The 25,663-nt window shown below is 46.1% G+C and overlaps 1 protein-coding gene across 3 annotated transcripts in view; it reads left to right on the forward strand.

Moving 5' to 3' along the window:
* Positions 1-7,632: 7,632 nt before the first annotated feature.
* The window catches only part of ZFYVE1 (zinc finger FYVE-type containing 1), a 69,349-nt gene continuing 51,318 nt past the window's right edge, over positions 7,633-25,663 (forward strand). For 2 of the 3 annotated variants that reach the window (XM_073552693.1, XM_073552694.1), the window contains exons 1-2: positions 7,633-9,334; positions 21,266-21,770. In XM_073552693.1, the coding sequence (XP_073408794.1) occupies positions 8,849-9,334; positions 21,266-21,770 (991 nt within the window). In that variant the 5' untranslated portion in view covers positions 7,633-8,848. The remainder of the gene's footprint in view (positions 9,335-21,265; positions 21,771-25,663) is intronic. The other variant, XM_073552692.1, reaches the window with a different exon arrangement.

The following is a 25,663-nucleotide window of genomic DNA, read 5'->3' on the forward strand; positions in this document are numbered from 1 at the left end:
CCTCAGATCTCTTATTCTGTGGAACGAAGGTCTTGCCTGGCGGGATGGGAGAAAGCGTCACGGGCGCCACGGTGACAATTTTGGCAGGCTCAATGATGTGAGATGAACCCTCCTCAACCTCAGGTGATTGTAGGGACCTGGACAGAGCATCTGCCTTGATGTTTCTGTCCCCCGGTCGAAAATGGAGTTTGAAGTCAAACCGGGAGAAATATAGCGACCACCTGGCTTGCCTGGAGTTGAGCCTTTGCGCGGACTGAAGATATGCCAAGTTCTTGTGGTCAGTGAAGATTATGAATGGATGAACCGCCCCTTCCAAAAGATACCGCCACTCGTCCAGGGCCATCTTAATGGCCAGTAATTCCCGGTCCCCAATGGCATAATTGCATTCTGCGGGAGAGAACGACCTAGAGAAGAATCCACATGGTACCACTTGACCAGAAGTCGTCCGCTGAGAAAGCACCGCTCCTGCACCAGTAGAAGAGGCATCCACTTCTAGGATGAAATGCCTATTGACCAACGGTCGATGTAGAATCGGGGCGGTAGCAAAGGACTGCTTCAAAGCAAGAAAGGCCTCTTCAGCCTCTGGAGTCCAGGCATTTGGTTTGGTCCCCTTCCTGGTCAGGGCAGAGATGGGCTTGGTTACCGAGGAGAAGAAGGGAACGGACTGTCTGTAATAGTTCGCAAAACCCAGGAACCACTGGATCGCTTTTACTCCAACCGGACGTGGCCACTTGAGCACGGCAGCCAATTTTTCGGGATCCATCATTATTCCGGAGTCCGTGATGATATACCCTAGGAAAGGCAACGAGGACTGCTCGAACAGACACTTTTCTAGTTTGGCGTAGAGTCTGTTCTCCCGTAGACGTTGCAGAACCAGCCGAACACTTTTTCTGTGAGTGGATAAGTCGGGGGAAAAGATGAGTATGTCATCTAAGTATACCACGACAGAAGAGTAGAGTTGGTCTCGGAAGATCTCATTAACGAACTCCTGAAAAACCGCCGGGGCATTGCAGAGACCAAAGGGCATAACCAAATACTTGTAATGGCCGTCCCGAGTATTGAAGACCGTCTTCCATTCATCCCCGGAGCGGATTCGGATCAAGTTATAGGCTCCCCGCAGATCCAATTTGGTGAAGATCCGGGCCCCTCTCAAGCGGTCAAAGAGTTCTGGTATCAGCGGCAGGGGATACCTATTCTTGACCGTGATACTGTTCAGGCCTCGGTAGTCAATACATGGCCGAAGGGATCCGTCTTTCTTCCGGACGAAAAAGAATCCTGCTCCAGCAGGAGAAGATGACTTCCGAATAAAACCCCGAACCAAGTTCTCCTGGACATATTCAGACATGGCCGCGGTTTCTGCCGGCGACAGGGGATAAATTCTTCCCCTGGGAGGGATTGCTCCTGGCAACAGCTCAATAGGGCAGTCATAGGCACGATGCGGCGGTAGAATCTCAGTCTCCTTCTTACTGAAGACGTCGGCAAATGAGTGGTAAGCCGTAGGGAGCCCAGGAAGATCGATAGGAGCTTGCTGAGGACTGGGGCGAGATACCGGCAACAGACAGCGTTTATGGCAGAAGTGTCCCCAACGGAGGATCTCCCCGGAATGCCAGTCTAGAACGGGCTCGTGTAGATGAAGCCAGGGTAAGCCGAGGAGCACGGCATGAGACAAACTGGGCAAAACATAAAAGGAGATTTTTTCTCGGTGAAGAGCTCCAACTTGTATCTCCACCTCAAGAGTGACCATGGTGATAGGTTCAGGTAGCGGTTTTCCATCCACGGAAGCGATGGAGCGCGGACTCTCTAACGTCACAACCGGAATTCGCAGCTGGTCCACTTCCTTGAGCCGGATGAAGTTAGCAGCCGCACCCGAGTCCACATACGCCCCCACAGATCTGCACTCCTGACCTGAAACAATTAAAGCCGAAATAGTAAGGGGTAGAGAGGAATCGGTGTCACCTAGGGAGGCCTCTCTTACCTGGCCTAGGCGGAGGCGTTTCCCGGCCGCACTGGGCACGTGCGCACAAAATGGTTAGCCCCGCCACAATAAAGGCAAAGGCCCTGTGTCCTTCTCTCCCTGCATTCCTGCTCTGACAACCTCACACGGTCTACTTGCATGGGCTCAGGAGTGGAATTACTGGAAGACGCTGGAGAGCGGGGAATGGGCGCCTGGTATAACCGAAAAGATCTCTTCTCCCTAACTGACTCCCGGGAGTGTTCCTGGAACCGTAAATCAATACGGGTAGCTAGGGATATGAGATCCTCCAGAGTGGTAAGGGTGTCCCGGCCAGCCAGGTCATCCTTTATTTTACCCGAGAGTCCCCTCCAAAAGGCCCCAACCAAAGCCTCGTTATTCCACCCCAGTTCAGAGGCCAGGGTCCGGAAGCGGATAGCATATTGACCGACGGTGAGGGAGCCTTGGCGAAGATTGAAAAGAGCCTCCGTGGTGGAGGCCACACGGCCAGGCTCATCAAATACCCTGCGGAAAGTATCCAGGAAGTTGTGGATGCTAGATACCACCGGATCATCTCTCTCCCAGAGGGGATTTACCCAGGCTAAGGCCTCTCCCTCTAAATGGGACACAATGAAAGCTACCTTGGCCCGATCCGAGGGGTATTGCTGAGGCAGGAGCTCGAAGTGCAAACGGCACTGGTTCAAAAACCCCCGACACAACTTGGGGTCACCGCTAAACCTGGGAGGTTTCCCCAAGCGTGGTGGAGGATGGGATAGGGGATCCCGAGGTAGGACAGAAGCGGCAGCAGAGGACTGTAGCGATTGGAGTCGGTCGTCCACGGACGCCATGTAGCTAAGAATGTGGGATTGGGCGTCACGCTGCTGCGCGAGCTCCTGCTGGAGTCCTGCTAGCAACGGGGTGTTCCCCGGGTCGGTGGTTTGTAAGGCGGAAAGGCGGGTGTCCATGGACTTCATAAAAGACATTATTCTAGTCTGATTTTCACGCTAAAAGAGCAATTCTTTTTGGGTGGCCGCTGAGGCGCTAGCAGGGTCCATGGCCTGATTATGCTGTGACGTATGCTGAGATAACGATAGGTTACGTCCGAGAGTGGACCCTCTGGATCGCGGCACTGGAGCTCCCAGGGGTGAGCGCGCCAGGTGGTGCCGACCCCTATTCAGGGGCCGTTAGGGGCAGACCCTCAGAAGACAGATACCGCGACTTCTAGAACCAAGAGGGGCGGCTCGAAGGACTGAGTGGAGGGTGCCGGACTGAGAACTGGAGTATCGGACTGGGCACTGGAGTACAGGATGGAGACACGGAGTGCGGGACGGAGACACGAAGCACAGGCCTGGGCAGCGGAGTGTAGGACTGGGCACTGGAGCACAGGACGAAGGCACGGAGTACAGGACGGAGCAGAGGCACGGAGTACAGGACGGAGCAGAGGCACGGAGTACAGGACGGAGCAGAGGCACGGAGTACAGGACTGGGCAGAGGCACGGAGTACAGGACTGGGCAGAGGCACGGAGTACAGGACGGAGCAGAGGCACGGAGTACAGGACTGGGCAGAGGCACGGAGTACAGGACTGGGCAGAGGCACGGAGTACAGGACGGAGCAGAGGCACGGAGTACAGGACGGAGCAGAAGCACGGAGTACAGGACTGGGCAGAGGAATGTAAGGAGTGAGAAGTGGGGAACCCCTAAACACCCAGGCCAGGATACCTCACGGAAGTCCACACGATAATCAGGCGTCTCCACCATGTTGGAGACGCCTGATATACCCTGCAGAAGTCGGCTGATTGGGCGCTCAGACCGCTGGGCGGCGCTGCAGGGTTAAAGGATCTGCAGAGCGCGCGCCCGCGGCCTAAGGCGCCCGCAGGAAGCCGGCACACGCTGGACGGAGGAGAAGGAAGAGGAGGCGGGCACAGAGCGGCGCGGCGAGCGCAGGTAAGTAAAGGCGGCAGCGGGCCCCGCTGTTGCTGGAACGGCGGCGGCTACCGCCGCCGACGTGACACATTCTGGTATACTGGAAGCAACCGTCAGGTGTAGAAAAGGCCATCTTCTCCTTGGCACTTTGAGAGAGGAGGATTTGCCAGTAACTTTTTGTTAGCTCCAAAGTGGTGATGTATTTGGCTGACCTCAGCCTCTCTATGAGTTCATCAACATGGGGCATCGGATATGCATTGAGTTTAGACACCTCATTTAGTTTCCTGTAGTCGTTGGAGAAACCCCACTGTCCATCAGGCTTTGGCACAAGGACATTGGGGCTGGACCAGCTGCTCTTTCACTCGTCGATGACACCCAGGCTCAACATTCTCTTCACTTCCTTCGAAATCACCTCCATGCGGGGTTTGGGTATTCTATATGGCTTTTGGTTCATCCACACATGTGGTTCCATCAAAATTTCATGTTTAACAATCTGTGTACGTCTTTGCAACTCTGTATACAGTTTCCGCTGAAGCAGTTTTCGGCACTGTTGTTTCTGGGGAGGGGATATTGTCTCTGCCACTATGACATCCTCAACCTTGGCTTCAGTATTGGCCACCCGGCACATAGCTTCCACCGGTTCCCTGTCTCGCCAACTTTTAAGCAGGTTGATGTGGTACACTTGGTATGGCTTTCTTCTCCCTGGCTGGTGGACCTTGAAGTTGACATCACTCAGCTTTTCGATCACCTCCTATGGCCCCTGCCACTTGGCCAGAAAGTTACTTTCAACCATGGGGATCAACACCAACACTTGGTCTCCAGGGCTAAAATGTCTCAGTTTTGCAGACCTATTGTAGACCCTTGCCTGGGCCCTCTTGGGCTCGGAGGCTTTCCTTCATGATCGGAATCACCCTCGCGATCCTGTCCTGTATCTGGGCCACACGCTCGATGATACTTCAGTGGGGTGTAACCTCTGCTTCCCAGGTTCCCTTCGTAATATCCAGATGTCCCCGAGGGTGCAGTCCGCATAACAGCTCAAAGGGCGAGAACCCCATAGAGGCCTGTGGAACTTTCCTAATAGAGAACAGCAGGAATAGGAGTAGGCAATCCCAGTCTTGGCCATCCTTTTCCACGACCTTCTTAAGCATGGACTTCAAGGTCTTATTGAAACTCTCAACCAGGCAAATAGTACACCAATGTCCTCAGTTGTGTAATCTGGAGAACCTTACATAACTCTCTCATTACCTTGGACATAAATGGTGTTCCTTGGTCCGTCAGGGTCTCCTTTCTCATGCCTGTCCGGGAGGAAATATGAACTAACTTTCTGACTATTCTCGTGGTGGAGGAGCTTCTTAGTGGTACAGCCTCCAGATACAGTGTTGCACAGTCCATGACCACCAGGATACATTGATATTCTCTGGCAGACTTAACTAGGGGCCCGACAAGGTCAATGGCAATCCGTTAAAATGGGACGTCTATAATGTGTAACGGCATTGGAGGACTGTTGAGGGCAGAGTACTGCAGTGCGCAGGCGCCGGAAGAGGTCCAGCGCCTGCACACTGCAGTACTCTGCTCTGCCCTCAACAGGGCAGAGCAGTGCGCCTGCGCCGCGACGGGAAGCAAAGAAGAGGACGTCATTGCTAGAAGATGTGAGGCGCCAGACCGGACCGCGACACCCTCCGGACCCAAAACGGACTCAGACCGCCCCTGGGTGAGTATAATATAACTCGTTTTTCTTCTCTTACAAGTTACATCGGGGGCTTATCTACAGCATTACAGAATGCTGATGGCTGTGGCTGCATCTTATATACCAAAAAATAGGTGACAGATTCCCTTTAAGGCGATTAAATATATAGTTTAACCTTGGGCTGCTTTTTTTTAATCTCGATCCACAAATTAGTTTCTTGGCTTATCTTTCCATGACACCGGGGCTGGTTTCTGGCCTGATAGATATATGTCCAATCCGCTAATATTATTCTAACAAGGAACTGGTGGCAGTCTTTTCCAGGCTGCCCAGGAGCTGTATCACTGGTGCTAGTGAAAGGGGCCTCTCATGTGTCACGACTCAGCTATCGGGTGACCCAGGACCAGAGGCTCCTTCTCTGTTCCTACCACTAGGGGATGCCCTAGCTCCCCTATTCCCCATCATACTTCTGAAGGTGAAGATGCAGGGGATCCCACAATTGCCTTATCTCCTGAGTTAGCCCTCCGTCTATTCTCTTCTCCCACCCAGGGAAGAGGGGCATTACTGTGCACCGCAGTACACCAACCCGACAAACAAGGCTACACAAACAAGGGGGTAACTGAAAATTCCATACATACAATTATTCACTCACATATATCAGAGGAATGCACCGGGGAGTGGAGGATGGAGGGAAAAACAAAGTAAGAGAACGGAAGGGAATTACCACACTTACAAACCATGCAACAGTCACAGATAACTCCTCCAAAACTCCTCACATGAACACCTCTCCTCCTATGCCATGCAGGAAAAGCGACCTCTGACATGGGTTTGAATCAGGACCCTGATTACTCCATGACATCATGGTTGTGAGCGAGTGTTGTGCCATGTCAGTCGCTGCATGGGCCACATCACGTCGCTCCCCATGGCTTTCTGGGCCTGTTTGGACAGGGGGTGTCTGTGTAAAACTGTACCAATTTGACCTTATGTGTCCCCAGGAGGTGCGGAATGCCACGTTGGTGAAAGTATGGTCAGCATTACGTAATCCGACATAATAGTGACATCAGTCGGGGTGGCGTGGTGTGGGTCCTCATATGTAGTGGCAGCGATGACATTCTGCGTGATTTCTCCAGTGTCATACTTCACAATGAGTTATATTGGATTGCTGGGAATCCGACACCCCAATGATCAGCTGCTATCAGGTCTTCTGGCTGTAAGAGGTGATCAGAGCTGAACAGCACAGGTACTGAAGCTCACCCCATATTGAAGTGAATAGGAGCCAAGCTATAGTGCCCAGAATGACCACCACACATAGCATGGAGCTGTGCTATTCAGCTCCGTTGACTGTTTACACCCGGTCTAAAAACAGATCGGTGGGTGTTCCTAGTGTCGGACCACCATCATCTGATATTGATGACCGTGATGTCCTGCCAACCTGGAAAATGCTGACCCAAACTCAACAGCCCCATATACGACTATGAGACTGTTTAGTTCAGGTCAAAAACCCTGGGACGGTCTAAATATTATGGTCCATTCTAGGAGTTTTTTCAGACATTGGGGGTCTGGTGTTTGTGGAATGGGGGTTTTAATAAAAGGGTGTCTGTAGAAAGGGGGGTCTTATCTGGGGTCTTTGTAAATGGGAGTCTGTAGAATGGGAGTCTTTGTAAACGGGAGTCTGTAGAATGGGGGTCATGTAAATGGGAGTCTGTAGAATGGGGGTCTTAGTAAAAGGGAGTCTGTAGAAAGTGGGTCTTATCTGGTTTCTATAGAATGAGGGGTCTTTATAAAGGGGAGTCTGGTCTGTACAATAGGAGCTATTTTGGGGGGGCTGGTTTGGAGGTTAAATGTATTTGATGGTGCGGTGTCCGGCCTGCTTTTGTTAGGGGTCTACATGGTGAAAGGGGACAGCTTTGCTACCCATGTGATCCTAATTCCGTAAGCTAGGGGCTTGTCCCGTATAAGTGGGAGGGTCATACAGGCAGAAATCGTCCTAAAATCGCTGCTGTCCTTAGTGGGAGAGCCCTGGCAGGGTCTGAGCCCCCTGTGATGGTGGGGCAGCAGGATGGCAGCTGTCACTTGTAGGCCTCCCATTCACTTCCCGTAATCCCCCCGTGTTAACCCTCGCAGTACCGGCCCTGTACAACACGCTGTTTACTGTACGGCTCGGTCCTGCAGACACCCAGTGCGGAAATTGCTGGGCAGTCATGTGACCACTGCTTACACGTGACTCCTACGTCAACACTCCTACCTGGAACAACTCCATTCTAGGCACGACCATATCAGGAGTAAGTGGGGAGCGGAGCCGGGAGCGCAGAGGTCCCCGTTATCTGCACGTTCTCCGCTGCTCCCGGTGGACACCGTGGGTCCCGTCTGTAGAGCGCTCCGGGGCCCGGGAGGAGCTGCCGTGTGATCCCTGAGTCACTGCCGGATGCCGGCTTGTGGTGTAAACAATAGGTGCCTGAGGTGTCCACCCGGAGCCTGCGAGCTGCGCTCCGGTACCGGAGTCCTGGTTTACCTCCAGCCCAACCTGCAGTGACGGGACAGGACATCGCCTTATACAGCGGGGGCACCGTCCTCTGAAGATCCGGAGCTGGACCTTGGACCCCTGTGAGGACCGCTGATCCCAGAAGATCCCTACAGATCTGCGGCAGATCACTAATTGTATCAGGGACCGCAAAACAATTCCCACTGCGAACATTGTAGCGGACTGATCCCAGTTACTCAGTGTGGTGGGGACGATCCCTATTGAGACGGCGTGGCGGGGACGATCCCTATTGAGACGGCGTGGCGGGGACGATCCCTATTGAGACGGCGTGGCGGGGACGATCCCTATTGAGACGGCGTGGCGGGGACGATCCCTATTGAGACGGCGTGGCGGGGACGATCCCTATTGAGACGGCGTGGCGGGGACGATCCCTATTGAGACGGCGTGGCGGGGACGATCCCTATCGTTTCCCTGTGCACAATAGTAATACACCAGTTTTTATGTTGTTTTCCGTCACTTACATCCCTGGATAGTCTGGTCTGCACAGTATATGCGGTGGTCTGCTGCCCGGGGGGCATCTCAGATTTAAAGACCACTTGATAATGACTTGTCTCCATAGACCTTCCTGATAGCAGGGTAATTTTGGAGTCGCCTAGATGGAGTTGTAATGGCGCTTCAGTGCACTACGCCTCATTTCAAGCCTTAGGAAAAAATTTTTGTATTCGTTTTCCTTTAGAACAATATTTCTGTAATTTTAACCGTTTACTGTTTAGGAGGACGTTTTGGCTTTTAGTTTTTTAGATAGAAGATGAGTAGCCAGGGCCCAGCCGGTGATAAAGCGATCATGACGGGTTTGATGTGCCAGGAAAGTTTTGCATGTTCTGGAAGCGAAGAAGCTGCGTTTGAGTGCGATGAATGTAAGACGTTACAGTGCCAGCGCTGCGAGGAGGTTCTGCACAAGCAGGAGAGACTCCAGGACCACGAGCGGACACGGATCCCACCGGGCTACGTCCCTCATTGCTCCTCATGCAAGGGGGCAAACAATGGCGGCACCCCAGGGCCAAGACCTCGAGCGTCCATTAGGTGTCTCTCCTGTAAAGTTGATCTCTGCGCAGACTGTCAGAAGCGGACTCACTCCGGAGGGAACAAACGGAAGCATCAAGTCACCTTTTATCAAACTGCAAAGAGCCCCGAAACTCCAGAAGGTCCAAAAGTGGATGACGAGACCCGGAAGAAGAAGATGACAGAGAAAGTGGTCAGTTTCCTACTTGTGGATGAAACTGAGCAAATTCAGGTATTTATATTTTTTACTTTCCTGCTCTTGTATCAACAGCCTAGCCTGTAGCGCAGTGCTCAGTTTAAAATCACATTAGTCTGTCCGCAATGAGGCTAAAAGTCTGATTTTACAGTTTTGGCAAACTGGGATTGAATCAATATTTTAGGTACTTTTTAGGATATGGGAGGAAAGTAGTGTACATTGTGATGAGCTGCTCAAGAAAGGGAGAAGACTTGTGGGGCAATTTGCCATTTATCAGTCACTTTTTTTCATTTTTACTTACTGTACTGACATTTTTGGCACCAAATTCTTCAAAATTGCTTAAGCATTTTGATTTAGCGCAAAATAAAAAATGCCCTTAATTTTGCTTGTAACAGTTTAGTACCAAAGGTCACAAACCCTGTAAATCAGGGCTGTGGAGTCGTAAGCCAAGACCCGACTCCTCAGTTTCCTCCACTCTGACTCCACAACACTGCCTCACTACTGAGCATGTACATAAAGTGTAGCACAGAATCATCTCATCTACATCTCCACAGCACTGGTCACTACTGAGCATGTACATAAAGTGCAGCACAGATTCATCTCATCTACATCTCCACAGCACTGGTCACTACTGAGCATGTACATAAAGTGCAGCACAGATTCATCTCATCTACGACTCCACAGCACTGGTCACTACTGAGCATGTACATAAAGTGCAGCACAGATTCATCTCATCTACGACTCCACAGCACTGGTCACTACTGAACATGTACATAAAGTGCAGCACAGATTCATCTCATCTACGACTCCACAGCACTGGTCACTACTGAACATGTACATAAAGTGCAGCACAGATTCATCTCATCTACATCTCCACAGCACTGGTCACTACTGAGCATGTACATAAAGTGCAGCACAGATTCATCTCATCTACAACTCCACAGCACTGGTCACTACTGAGCATGTACATAAAGTGCAGCACAGATTCATCTCATCTACGGCTCCACAGCACTGGTCACTACTGAGCATGTACATAAAGTGCAGCACAGATTCATCTCATCTACGACCCCACAGCACTGGTCACTACTGAGCATGTACATAAAGTGCAGCACAGATTCATCTCATCTACGACTCCACAGCACTGGTCACTACTGAACATGTACATAAAGTGCAGCACAGATTCATCTCATCTACATCTCCACAGCACTGGTCACTACTGAGCATGTACATAAAGTGCAGCACAGATTCATCTCATCTACAACTCCACAGCACTGGTCACTACTGAGCATGTACATAAAGTGCAGCACAGATTCATCTCATCTACGGCTCCACAGCACTGGTCACTACTGAGCATGTACATAAAGTGCAGCACAGATTCATCTCATCTACGACTCCACAGCACTGGTCACTACAGAGCATGTACATAAAGGGCAGCACAGATTCATCTCATCTACGACTCCACAGCACTGGTCACTACTGAGCATGTACATAAAGTGCAGCACAGATTCATCTCATCTACATCTCCACAGCCCTGGTCACTACTGAGCATGTACATAAAGTGCAGCACAGATTCTTCTCATCTACATCTCCACAGCACTGGTCACTACTGAGCATGTACATAAAGTGCAGCACAGATTCATCTCATCTACATCTCCACAGCACTGGTCACTACTGAGCATGTACATAAAGTGTAGCACAGAATCATCTCATCTACGACTCCACAGCACTGGTCACTACTGAGCATGTACATAAAGTGCAGCACAGATTCATCTCATCTACGACCCCACAGCACTGGTCACTACTGAGCATGTACATAAAGTGCAGCACAGATTCATCTCATCTACGACTCCACAGCACTGGTCACTACTGAGCATGTACATAAAGTGCAGCACAGATTCATCTCATCTACAACTCCACAGCACTGGTCACTACTGAGCATGTACATAAAGTGCAGCACAGATTCATCTCATCTACAACCCCACAGCACTGGTCACTACTGAGCATGTACATAAAGTGCAGCACAGATTCATCTCATCTACAACTCCACAGAACTGGTCACTACTGAGCATGTACATAAAGTGCAGCACAGATTCATCTCATCTACAACTCCACAGAACTGGTCACTACTGAGCATGTACATAAAGTGCAGCACAGATTCATCTCATCTACGACTCCACAGCACTGGTCACTCGTACATAAAGTACAGCACATATTCATCTCATCTGCAACTCCACCGCACTGGTCACTACTGAGCATGTACATAAAGTGCAGCACAGATTCATCTCAACTAAAAGCCCAGATCCTTAGATCAGAAACAGAACAGACATTTCATAACTTTACCAAATTTTTCTGAACATATTTACAGCACATCCTGCATTGTACTACTGCACCCAATTTATTATATATTTTATTTATGTATTTATATTTACTCCATCAAAATGGACACAGACTCCATAGCCTCTGGTAAAACTTTGTATATTAGTTTAAAAAAAAAAAAAAAAATCCAGAATTGAAAACTCCTCCAAAAACCTTACTCCAGGAGTGAAATGCATCTCCCATAATCATTATTCTGCTTCACGTCACTTATCTCATCTACTGCATTTTTTCTGTGCTGTATTGTGCATAAATATGTGACTCTTCAGATTTTGTATTAGGCAAGCCTGAAGAAGAGACCTGTGTAGTCTCGAAAGCTTGCAATGTGTTACCATCTTTTCAGTTAGCCATTAAAAGGTATCAACCACTGAGGACTCTCAATTCTGGATATTTTTCTAAAAAAGTGATTCATTTGGTAAAATTATTTGGTAGAATTTGGTAAGCTTTACATGATCCTTATATATTTGGATAAGCTTAGTTGTCAGGAAAGAATAAAAAAGGCTTAGGAAATTGAACAAGTGGCGCAAAACTTGGAGAATAAGGAGAAAATAGTAAAGCCTCTAAAAATGGAGGAAAACTGGTCCAGAAAAGTGGAGAAACGCCAGTGATCTTCATGTAGATGATGTCCATTGTTAGTTTAAATCAAGGGCCCCAGTACCGTAATTAACAGAAACCACTGAGCCTTGTAATGGAAGCGAACTCACCTGGAGTCTGCATTTATTCAGCTTCTTTTACATGCATAGATTTATGATTATGACCAATCTTATAGTTGATGAAATTCGTCTGATTTAGCCGTTTACATGTGCGGATCTTCCTCCTCTATTGTAAAATCAAACCTCCCTATTCTTTATGATGGAGTGTTATTTTAGGTATCTGTTCACACGCTGAAGTCATTGTTTAGCAGACTAATTTTTTCTGTGGATGAAAGAAATTTCAATCAGATCAAATGGGCATTAGCACACCAATTTAGGCTGATAGGAAAGAAATTGGTCATGTATCTGCAGCCTCACTTACAGTTGTGTGAAAAAATGTATCCCCAAATTTATATATTAGACAAAGATAACACAGGAAAACACAAAATGCAGTTTTTAAATGAAGGTCTTTATTATTAAGGGGGAATGAAATCCAAACCTACAGGGCTCTGTGTGAAAAAGTGATTGCCCCTAATAACTGGTTGCGGGCCCCCCCCTCTTAAAACATAAGTTAACTGTGGTTTATCATAGTTTTGGGAAGCTGGGTTTAAATTCCCTAGCCACACCGAGGCCTGATTACTGCCAGAACTGTTCTCAATCAAGAAATCATGTAAATAGGACCTGCCTGACAAAGGGAAGTAGACCAAAAGATCCTCAAAAGCTACATATCATGCTTCAATCCAAAGAAATTCAGGAGCAAATGAGAAACAAAGTAGTTGAGATCTGTCAATCTGGAAAATGTTATAAAGCCATTTATAAAGCTTTGTGACTCCAGCGAACCACATTGAGACCCATTATCCACAAACATGGAACAGTGGTGAACCTTCCCAGGAGTGGCCCAATGATCAAAATAACCCCAAGAGTGCAGCGACAACCCATCCAAGAGGTCACAAAAGACTCCATAACATCATTCAGGCCGCACTTGCCTCAGTTAAGGTTCATGTCTCCACCATAAGAAGGGATGGTGCAAAAATGGCCTGCATGACAGTGTTCGAAGACTAATACCACTGCTGAGCAATAGGGACAAATGCTCTTCTCAGTTTTGCCAGAAAACATCTTGATTATCCCCAAGACTCTTATAATGTTCCTTTTCTGAAATGCTGTGTTACTACTTCTACGCCAGATGTAATGGGACATACACCTTCCAAAAAATTTAACTTTTGTCTTGCCAATCCACAGATTATTCAATCTGTGGATTGGCAAGACAAAAGTTAAATTTTTTGGAAGGTGTATGTCCCATTACATCTGGCGTAGAAGTAGTAACACAGCATTTCAGAAAAGGACCATTATAAGAACAGTCAAATATGCTGGTGGTAGTGTGATGGTCTGGGGCTGTTTTGCTGCTTCAGGACCTGGAAGACGTTCTTTGGCAAATGGAACCATGAATTCTGCTGTCTACCAAAATTCCTGAAGGAGAATGTCTGGCCATCTGTTGGTGACCTCAAATTGGGATATGCAGCAGGACAATGATCCAAAACATATCAGCAAAGTCCACCTCTGAATGGCTTAAGAAAAACAAAATGAAGACTTTGGAGTGGCCTAGTCAAAGTCCTGACCTTAATCCGATTGAGATGCTGTGAAATGACCTTAAAAAGGCAGTTCTTGCCCAGAAACCCTCCAATGTGGCTGGATTACAACATCTCATTTCCAGTTATCAAAAACCTTTGACTGCAGTTGCTGCTGCTAAGGGTGAGCCAACCAGTATTAGGTTTAGGAGGCAATCACTTTTTCACACAGGGCCCTGTAGGTTTGAACTTTTTTCCCTTAATAATTAAAATCTTCATTTAAAAATTTCATTTTGTGTTTTTCTTTGTCATATGGTTATATGGGATTCCGCTTTCAGTGCCGGCATGGGATGGGCTGCGTTGTCACATGCCTAAAGATATGCTTCCTATTCTTGATGGTACATGTTCCAGCAGAGATAGTATACATACCGATGAGGGTGTCACGGTCTGAAAGAGACAGCCGGTGGGCTTTGAGACCCCCAGATTACTTAGCGTGGCCCTAGATGTGATCGCTTTTTCCAACATGAAGAGCACAGTACGGAGTGCGGACAGGCCCTTCATAGTTATTCTGTCTCCATGTGAAAAAATAGCTCCCAGTAAGATTTGTTCGTTCATGACACTTGACACTGGCATATCACAATAAATTTATAGCCAGTGAATATTGGGGTGCAACAAATATATGGCATCTTTACCCATGAGAGAGGTTGGACAGCCGAAGATCGCTGCCTATGGCATTGTCTGACGCTCCTGACAGAAGATATGAGAGTAAAGCAAGGTCAGGCATGTTGACTTTCAACTTGTCCAATCCTTATGTTCTACAGGGAAATTATCCACCCTGTGTATGTGGATTTTGTGAAAAAAGGAATAAAAGTTGGTTGAACAATCGTCTATCTAAAGCCACACACATTAACATTGGCTGAACCTGCTGATATCAACGGGGCTGTCCAGCAGACTAATGGGGCATCCGATAAGGATCAGGCATGTCCAATTTCAGACCGGCAATCCTTTTGTTCCCCCTGAGATAAGCCACCGCTTTCTCATAGAGAACACTGGAACGCTCCTGTTTATAGGAAAGTTGGGAGACACAGCTGGACAAACAATCGGACCACCGGTATAAGTGCATGGCTTTAATAAGTGACTTTTATTTATTCAGATGACTTGACTATTGATCCAGACATGAAGAAAGTACTGAAAGAACCCAAACCTTCATCTCATATTCAGTATCAATATTCTGTTCCTCGGATAGGCCACAAATCGGATTGATCCTAAGTAATAGGTGATCAGCATGACATCACAGAAAACCCCTGTAGTGTTGCACTTGTATTTATTTATGATGAATGGCGGTACAATGCACATTGGTGAGATGTCCCCCAGGTACAGCACAGTTATTGTTTGGTTGTTATGTATACAGGCTCTGGGGTGTAGTAAGTCGTCCGTGCCCCATTGTGATAAGTAGATTGCAGATAAAGGCCTTTATCAAGATGATGGATCCTGCCTAAACGGGTCTGTGTGCGAACAGTCACCAATTGTACAGTGTACAGCAACCTGGCTCCAATGTGCAGAAGTCTCGTCTCACTGTGAGCATTACTTGCTGCACACTTGCAGTGCACGGTGTGCTGATGCACGTAACTGATTTTGCACGCGGACCTGCAGCACCAGCTATTCTGGTCCAATTTACAAACCATATTAGTGCATGTAAATAGCAGGTAGTTCCTGCACCCTTCTGACTCCTGCAGAGCTCACAGGGCCAGTCATGTGCACAAAGGTCATTGCTTGTCTAAACTTAACCATTGATAAATTCACACACTTTTATATTTTTTTTTTTTCCTGCAAAATCATGTATAACCATTGCAATTTTTCTAGGATTTTGTGTAAATTGTAAAAAAAATAAAGTCACAAATCACTATAATTGGTAAAAAGTAACTTGAGTTTTATTAACCCTCCCCGGGTAAAGCAGTGAGTCTCCACCACTGCTGCTCCTGATTTCTGTTATTGAGCTTAGTGACTCGTACAGTTTACATCGGCATAGCTTCTGAGCTCAGTGATTGGCTGCTGACATCAACAGAAATGGGAGCCGTGGCGCTGGACCTGGGGAGGATGAGTCTAGAGGAGTTTAGGTTGTTTTTTACTACTGATGAATCTTGTAGGAAAACTTTTCTAAAATAGGACAACCCCTTTAAAATTTAAATAAGACTGTAGAAATTCCCTTAGATTTGTGTGCTAGGGAAAGTTCAGCGGAATTCCCCCGTTTCTACTGCTTCTCAAACACATGTAATTGGCCAGGTTGTTGTTGTTTTTTTGTATTTCTCGAAAAGAGAGGTTTTAGGCTTAAAGGGACATTTTATTGAATGTGATCATGTAACATGCAGAATCCTACCATTGTGTACTGTGCACTCCTCAAGTGACCGCTCCAGTTGCGATGTGCACTATTTTGATCACGTGTCGACTTTTTTTATTCTCCCACTAGAGACCATTGAGGGAAGTGGAAGAGATCGTGGCCAACACAGCACCCACTAATCGTGATATGGATGAAGTTTTATAGCTTACTTCCATGGTTTCAGTTCTTTACTATTTTGACGATATTAGTGAATGAGATTCTTCACAAGACAGATCTCCAGTCCTGCTCCCAGCCCCTAAAAGTCCATGTCATAGGCAATGCTCTGTGAGCCAATTCCAGCTTCACCAGAAACTACAAATCTCACTGATTGTCTGTCACAATGTAATATACCAGACTGGATACAACTGCACCACTCCTTAGGCGATGCTCTCACAATGCATCGCCGATGCGTTTAGTGTTTTTCCCATGATCCCATGCAAAAAAAAAGTGCAGTAAAGAACTGAATGTGTAAATGAGACCTTAGGCTTTTTTCGCACTTACAGTTCTCAATTCGGTCAAGTGAGCAGAACAAGTATAATATCGTAAGTGCTGGATGCCTGGCATGCTGATCATCAACGGCACCATCCATCTGGTTTTTGGCATGGCACCTGCTGCGCTCCCTTGTATAGTGTTTCATACTGATCTGCGATGGAGGCGCCAATGCCTCAGGTATATTTTTCTCTAGGGCTTCAGTGTTTTAGGAAAAAAACATAGGTCCCGATTCATCAAGACCAGCAATTTTCATATTGGTCTTAATAGAATCTTGTAGTAAAAGCTTTGATGTTGTTTAAAGATCCGACCAGGGTTTAAAGCAGTGGTCCCCAACCTTTCTGACCTTGAGAGCCACTTTCAGCTTAGAGAGAGGGTCGTGAGCCACATTCAGCACTAAGAGAGGGGCGCGAGCCACATCCAGCTCCCCCCCCCCTTCAAAGTAGTGTCAACCGAAGTCCCCATTACAGGTATAATGATAACCAAAGCTTTTCCACAGAAATCACTCCAAAAGAAGTACACTGAGATCCAGGGGTTCCCACAATCCCCCTATTCAGTATTCTCCCATCAATGACTCCCAACACACAGTCACATCCAGCTTTGAGCACCTCCTCTAACAGGTAGTACCATCCTCCAGCATGCTATACCTAGAACATCTTTAAACCCCTAAGACCAGTGTATGTGCATCCAGATCTGCTCTTCTGTGCAGGGCCTGCTAGACCTGGACCTAATGCACCAAGCTGGCAGACAGTCGCGAGCCACAATTCATGGGACCGCAAGCCACATGTGGCTCCCGAGCTACAGGTTGGGGAGCCCTGGTTTATAGACAGAGATTGGACCGGTCTAGTGCTGCCCCCCAGCTTTTCACCACATTATCAGGTCTCCCCTTTGCATTTACAAAGGAGAGATCTGTCAATCATTTGGAACAATCAACTAGAGTTGTGCTTGGATCTAAGTTTTCTCTCAATCGCAAACCTGTCAACAATTGTGCTCCCAGGTTCTGATTCATGGCGCTCGTGGTTTGGGCAGCCTGAATCGCCTGACCATTTCTCTTTAAATGAAATAAAATCCTAATTGAAGTAAATCTTTTGTGCACAAGTCTTATTCTAATGATTAAGATGGGAGCCTGATACCTGCCGGCCATGCTCAAGACTTGAGAAGGGATTGACGCATGCCCCATCCCACCTCTCAAGTTCGTAATAAGAGCTTCTAGGGTTAAAAGACTTTTTTTTTGGTCCAGTGGCCAAATAAGAAAGTCCACCAAGGTGAATCTTACTGATTTTCAACCCATTTTGCTCAAAAGATCTCATGTTGATTAGATGATCGCTGATGTATTTGTTGTTGGAAACCTGTATTATCAGTGGTGTCACGTACCTGCTTCTCAGCACGTGACTTAGATTAACCCATGTAGGTGCAACCCTATCTCCTCTCAGTCCAGCATTCAACCTCTGTCTTATGCTGCAATGGGAGCATAAATCACACCCCGACACTGACCACACACCCTGCTCATACACGCTTCCACCTCTCATCAAACACATGGGTGATGAGTTCCGGAAGTACTACTACTACTGTCTGCCAATCACCAGGATCACACACTCTAAAGCTATGGATTCTTTAGAGCATACAATGTTCAACTTACTAAAGTTTTAAGCTTTAATAGAAAAGGTACAGTGCCTACAATAAAAGAATATAAAAATGTGGAAATAAAAAGTGGCATACAAATATGCAAACTGTTATAAAAACAAAATGGAGAAATTTACAGAAATATCTAACTTTGCAGTCTGGTATTCTGCTCCATGAGGGGGGGAGGAATATGAAATGGCTCACATCAGCTTGGCTGCCCCTCAGTCTGTGAACAACCTTCTATGGGTAAAGGCCTAATTTATAGATTTAACCTGGAGATCAGATTTTTGGACCAGCCTTTCATGTTAATATTCTAATTCCTGGCTTGTGACTGGACCATAGCTACTTTACCAATTAATACGTTATTTTTTTCTCTAAACACTCTTAGTATAACCTTGCTTTCTCATAGTAAATATTAATTGTCAGGTTGTAATTTGGCATCTCCCTTCAAAGGAGTCAGAAGGTGTGAAATGTTTCCCATTCTGGGTGTGTCAGGAAGGCACCCTGGGGCCGGAGACCCTGAGACCAGGAAAGGTGTGTTTTCTCATGATAGCATACAGCTCTGGCAAAAATTAAGAGACCACTTCCAAATGTTCAGTTTGTCTGTTTTTTTCTCTTTATAGGTATATTTTTGAGTAAAATGTAAATTGTTATTTTAGTCTATAAACCTCTGACAACATCTCTCCGAATTTCCAAGCAATACATTTTGTTTTCTTTTTCTGAAAAGGAGAAATGGTCAAAATTAAAAAAAACAGTGCTTTCAGACGTCAAATAATGGAAAGAAAACAAGTTCATAATCATTTAGCAACAACAATACTAATGTTTTAACTCTCTGAGAGTTCAGAAATCAATATTTTGTGGAATAACCATGATTTTTAAAAACAGCTTTCATGCGTCATGGCATGCTTTCCACCAGTCTTTCACACTGCTTCTGGTGCAAAAATTTAAGCAGTTCTTCTTTGCTTGATGGTTTGTGACTATCCATCACCCTCTTGATTACATTCTGGAGGTTTTCAATGGGGTTCAGGTCTGGAGAATGGATTTCCCATGACAGGGTTTTGATGTGGTGGTCTCTTGATTTCTGCCAGAGCTGTATGTCATACCTTTTGTGAAGAGATGCATCCTAGAACAGATGCTAATTTACTGCTGGTCATACATCTTACAAATACATATTTTCACTACAAGTGGTTTTCAAGGAGGGTGAGAAAGTCTTGTGGTTCCATTAAATGGAATCTGTCACCCTTTTTTTTCCCCTATTAGCTGCCGGTATAGACATCGGGGGCTTATCTACAGCATTCTGTAATGCTGTAGATAAGCCCCCGATGTAACCTGAAAGAGAAGAAAAACACGTTATACTCACCGAGGTGGGCGGTCCGGTCCGATGGGTGTTGCGGTCCGTGCCTCCCATCTTCATGCAATGACATCCTCTTCTCCCGTCCTGTAATGGCTCCGGCGCAGGAGCATTGCTCTGCCGTGTTGAGGGCAGAGCAGAATTCTGCAGTGTGCAGGCACCAGACCTCTCCCGACGCCTGCGCACTGCAGGACTCTGCTCTGCATTCAGCAGGGCAGAGCAGTGCGCTTGCGCCGGAGCCATTACAGGACGGGAGAAGAGGACGTCATCGCATGAAGAAGGGAGGCGTTGGACCGGACCGCAACACCCATCGGACCGGACCGCCCACCTTGGTGAGTATAATATAACGTGTTTTTCTTCTCATTCAGGTTACATCGGGGGGCTTATCTACAGAATGCTGTAGATAATGCTGTACAGAATGCTGTAGATAAGCCCCCGATGTCTATGGCGGCAGCTGAAAGGTCAAAATAATAATAAATAATAATCTTTATTTTTATATAGCGCTAACATATTCCGCAGCGCTTTACAGTTTGCACATATTTCATCACTGTCCCCGATGGGGCTCACAATTTAAATTCCCTATCATACTGTCTTTGTAGTGTGGGAGGAAACCGGAGTGCCCGGAGGAAACCCACGCAAACACGGGGAGAACATACAAACTCCTTGCAGATGTTGTCCTTGGTGGGATTCGAACCCAGGACCCCAGCACTGCAAGGCTGCAGCACTAACCACTGAGCCACCGTGCTGCCCGATAAAAAGGGTGACAGATTCTCTTTAAAGTCCATGGGACTCCCAAGTAACATAAGTATGTTCTTGGTCAGGCAAGGTGACAGGTTCGTTTAGCTCATGTGCACTTTTCTTATTGGAGGTGGGTGTCTTAAATTTTGAACCTCTCACCACCATTATTGTATCGGATGAGTAAAGCAGAATTTAAAAAACATCTGATGGTAGAGAATAGACAAAAGCTAACAGAAGTTGATGGGCTGCCTATAGCAACTAATACAAATACTCTTGTCATTTTTTCCGAAATAGTTTGGAAAATTAAAGTGCCATGCAGAAAAAGAGGAATACGGTGGTTCAGAGTCTGCACTGCCCAATATTCAAAGGTGTAGTCACACACAAGGTTGAAGCATGAATGCGGTTTATTGGGTCAACACGTTTCAAGGTTTCCAAACCTCTTTGTCAGAAACAAACCACAATGAACAGTATGGTCCTAATGAAGAGGTTTGGAAATCTTGACACATTCAAGTGCATTTAGGCTTCAACCTTGTGTGTGACTACACCTTTGAGCCTTGGACAGTGGACCCTGAACCACCGTATTCCTCTTTTTCTGCATGGCATTTTATTGGTGGTCCGGTAGCAGCCATTGCATGCTTTTATATGAGTTGTGACTGTCACAACCCTATCAGGTGAGTGTACTCACAATATTTTATTTAATTTATCAGATAAGACACTATTTGCACTTTCTGTCTATTTGATTTGGAAAATAAAAGTAGCATTCTGATCTGTTATTACTGCTTGTGACCCCGTTTCTTCTTGACCTTTTTGAAACTATAGGTAGAAGACGAAGATGATTTCTTGGGAAAACTGGATTGCAGTCCTGAAGATTTAGTAAAAGTTGTCTCGATTTTTGGAAACACCGGTGATGGTAAATCACACACTCTTAACCACACATTTTTCTACGGACGTGAAGTTTTCAAAACTTCTCCTGCTCAGGAGTCCTGCACAGTTGGTGTTTGGGCAGCGTTTGATCCTGTTCATAAAGTTGTAGTCATCGACACAGAAGGACTTCTCGGAGCTACGGTCAACCTGAGTCAGAGAACTCGGTTGCTCCTTAAAGTCTTAGCCATTTCAGATCTAGTGATCTATAGGACTCACGCAGACCGTTTGCACAATGATCTATTCAAGTTCCTTGGTGATGCCTCTGAAGCCTACTTGAAACATTTTACTAAAGAACTGAAAGCCACCACTGCGCGCTGTGGATTAGACGTACCACTTTCGACTTTGGGACCTGGAGTCATCATCTTTCATGAAACTGTACACACCAAACTATTGGGATCAGGTAAGTACCTATGTGAAGTATTGGCATCACTGATTCATCTGCAGCTCTGTTCTTTGTATAGAGTGGTCACCTTACATGTGATCTATGTCACTGCCATGGTTACCATTATTACTTGGTAATTTTTTAATGCAGTAAAATAGATTTGCAAATCGTACGATATATGAAGAATCCGCTGGTGTAGGGTTAGGTAATTTATGTGCATTTTATGTGCGGGTTTTCCCCATAAACTTGTATGAGGTGGTGAAAATACACCGATGAAAAACACATGTAATTTCACATCGCTTTATCAATGAAGTCTTATTAAATGTGTAGGCTGGGAAATGCTGGTTTAGGGTAAAAACAAACTAGCCTGAAGCTTTAAAGAGCTTGTCTAGAACTATCATATTATTATTTTATCATCATCATTTTTATTATATATAATTTTTTTTTTTTTTACTGTGGGTCTAAAAATTAACAGGCAGGTACTGTAGTTTCTAATCGAGGCTACCTGCCTGTTTTACCCAGTGACCTGCCTGGACCACTCCTGTCGGCGATTCAGCTGCTCCACGTCACAGAGCAGCTCTTCTTCTTCCAGGCTGCGCTGTTGATGGGATATGACTGCCAACGTCATGTTGATTGACTGCTGGCTCCCCACAGTTAGGCAGCAGGGATTCAGCTGTCAACATGACGTCAGCAGTCACACCCTGTCAACAGAGCAGAAGAGAAACTTCTCTGTTAAAATGATGTCAACAGAAACTGTTTAATCGCCGTGCATGAGCGGTCTGTAACTGCTCTGTACCAGCAATGATCAGCATCGGACATAACAGTACATTAGCAACTACCTGCCCTTTAGTTCTTAGGCCCATAATGAAAAAATTAAATAGTCCTGGATAACCCTTTTAATTCCTCAGTTGTCATGGCCTAACCCCCCCCCCCACGTTTCTGTATTTTTGGCAATAACTCAGGACCCACCCTGTCCCTGACTCGGCACAGGTGTTTGTTCGCAAGCAGTATTGGTGACTTCCTGACTACAGCGCATTTGACCACTGCAGCCAATCACTGGACAAAGTGGCCTAAGCTCAGTAATGGCAATGACTGATAAGATTGTTGGGTACTTTCATGGCAGAGGAGTACTGGACCTTATTTTTTAAAAGTTTTCATCATGTGATTTCTTTGTACAAGTGATATGATGACGGTTCACAACTGGCTGTAAAGGAAGTGACTAATTATAGATGTAGGTCAGTGATAAATAACAGCAGCTTGTTTACTCCAATGTGTGAATAATGACGCAGCATCCATGTCCTTCAATTGGTGGTTGTTTTATCAAAGTACAACTGCAGAAAGTACAGTAGTTATGTAAAATCAGACTTTCTACCGACATCTGATCTGACATTGATATCCTCCTCTACATGTGGGCGAAGTGTCTGCTCCCTCGGGTTCATAGAGTGGACCACCCTACCCCCACACACAAACACTCAGACCTCCTCAGCCGTGTCCTTCAGATCCATATGGACTTTATATAACAAAGTTGTCACCTCTTCTGATCTTTTACTTAAGGCCTATTTACTAAATATATGTATCCATTTAATAATCGGGCATGTCTTGTGTTCATTTCAGTTTCATGTAAGGGCAGCATATCAGCAGGGCAGGAATGATCACCCATGAGCCCAGACTGTTGGGAACAATTAAAGAATACACTTGCAACACTCGCACATCTGTATGTCATGGACAGATCACACCATGGATCTCTTTACTTAAATTTGACTGCCCCATAGGCATGTATGAGGCTGTCAAGTTTGGGTAAGGAGACTCTCGGACAGTTAATGCATCCCTACTGTCTGTGATCAGATCATGACATATGAATGTGTGAATGTGGTATTGGGCTTACAACAATTCAAAACTCACCTTCCCTTTTATTGATGAGATGACTTTGCTCATTCTGTCCCAGTCATACAGCAAAGCATCAAGTGAAAAACTGACTCGGAACTGTCAGATCATAGTAACTGCTCTAGTGGCCAAGGTCTTAACCGGAATAATTAATCTTATTTTTATGTTCTCATAGTAAAAGTTACTTTAAAAAAAACAACAAAAATTGTTTTCTGTAAAGATCCAACATTACTCTTAATAGTTTGTTTCACTAAGACAAACCTTAATCGGACGGACTTCACATAACGGCCACTCGGGTAAATGACTGTCCATAAAACACGTGGACAGCTCCAGTCCGCATATGTGAGAGCCTCTCTCCGCTTCAGTTTTCAGAGAAATGTCTAGACTGTGGGCTAAAAGGACGAAGAAGGTCTAACAACCCCCTATATTCTGGAACCCAGTCTTTTATATGATTTTTGTGCTTTTCTTTCCCACTATAAACATTTTGATTCATAATTGCGTGGCATAGCTGGAAAGCAGTTTTCCGACCATAACTTCTGTGCTGGGTCTGCTGCCATCTGTTATTATGTCCAAAAATAAATTGAAATCTCATGCAGTGTCATTTTAAAATGTGTCTAAAAGGGATTTTGTAACACAACAATACATTTATGAAGTCCTATTTGCATCTGCGTAAACTTGAAGCACACATGGCATAGGGCAAAGTAAGAGGCAATTGTTCCGAACTTTAGATACTGATGACCTATTCTTATGCTAGGTCATCAATTACCGGAGCACCTCCACCCATCTGCTGTTTTTAGCACCGATGATGATTAGATATAAATGGTGAATGCGGCCGTGCTCAGGTACTGCAGCTCAGTGCCTATTGAAATCAATGGGATCTGAGCTGCTGTACCTGGGGGAAAACACTACACTGTGTACGGAGCTTCATTCACTGTTGATTAGTTGTAGTGCCGAGTCAGATTCCTACAGCTCTATTGTTGATTACTAGTGATTAGCAAGCGTGCTGGGATTAGGTGTTATCTGAGCATGCTCGTGTGCTAACCGAGTGTCTTTGGCGTGCTCCAATACTATATTTGAGTCACTGTGGATACATGTTTCGTGGCTGTTCGACAGCCACAACACATGCAGGGATTGCCTAACAGACAGGCAATCCTTGCATGTATTGGGGCTGTCAAACAGCTATGAGACATGCAGCCGCTGGGACACGAACATATTTTTAGAGCAAGCCAAAGACACTCGGTTAGCTCATCACTTTTGATTACCTATTTTGAAAAGAATCTGCCAATCTACCTCATCTGCAAATAGCATGATGAAGGGGCAGAGACCCTAATTCCAGCTATGTATCACTTAGTTTACTGTGTGCAGCAGTTGTGATACAATCCCTATTTATGCTGCTTAGATCTAGCAGAGCTCGTAATGCTGAGCTCTGTATAACTCCCCCCAAGCCACTGATTGGCACTGATGGAACGGGGTTATACAGAGCAGGAGGCACGAGACACCTGGTCCCCTAGTGATAATCTGATAAAAACACTCATTTTATTGAAACAGCAACACACAGCACAGTAAGTTACACATCACCGGAAGCAGGGTCTCTGCCCCTACATCATACTGCTCTCATACTACATAGTGGAAAACCTGCTAACTGATTATCTTTAAGGATAGGTCTTCAATACCTTAATCCCTGACACCCCCTTTAAGGAGTAAAAGAAAAAACAAGTATCTTTACTTGGCTTCTGTGGCTGTGGGCCGTACCTTATTACTGTGTAAGAAGCTATTGCATCTCCTTTCCAACTTGCATACACACCCTTTAAAAAGAAATAGCTGTGCCTACTGATCATCGGCACATGTAACACACAGGTGCGTCGTTCTCTGTAGAATCTCTGAATGGACCTGACTTTCCTGTCCGATGTCACGTTGTCTCCACATTCTGGAATGTCTGTGTCACTTGTTATTCACTGACCTGTGATGTTACCCTGAATCGTTACTTGTCTGTCCCTTCACTGCAAACCTTTAGTTTCCAAGAATAA

Source organism: Dendrobates tinctorius, unplaced genomic scaffold, assembly GCF_039654945.1.
Source record: "Dendrobates tinctorius isolate UK_male_01 unplaced genomic scaffold, ASM3965494v1 ptg000194l, whole genome shotgun sequence".
Taxonomy (NCBI): Eukaryota; Metazoa; Chordata; class Amphibia; order Anura; family Dendrobatidae; genus Dendrobates; species Dendrobates tinctorius.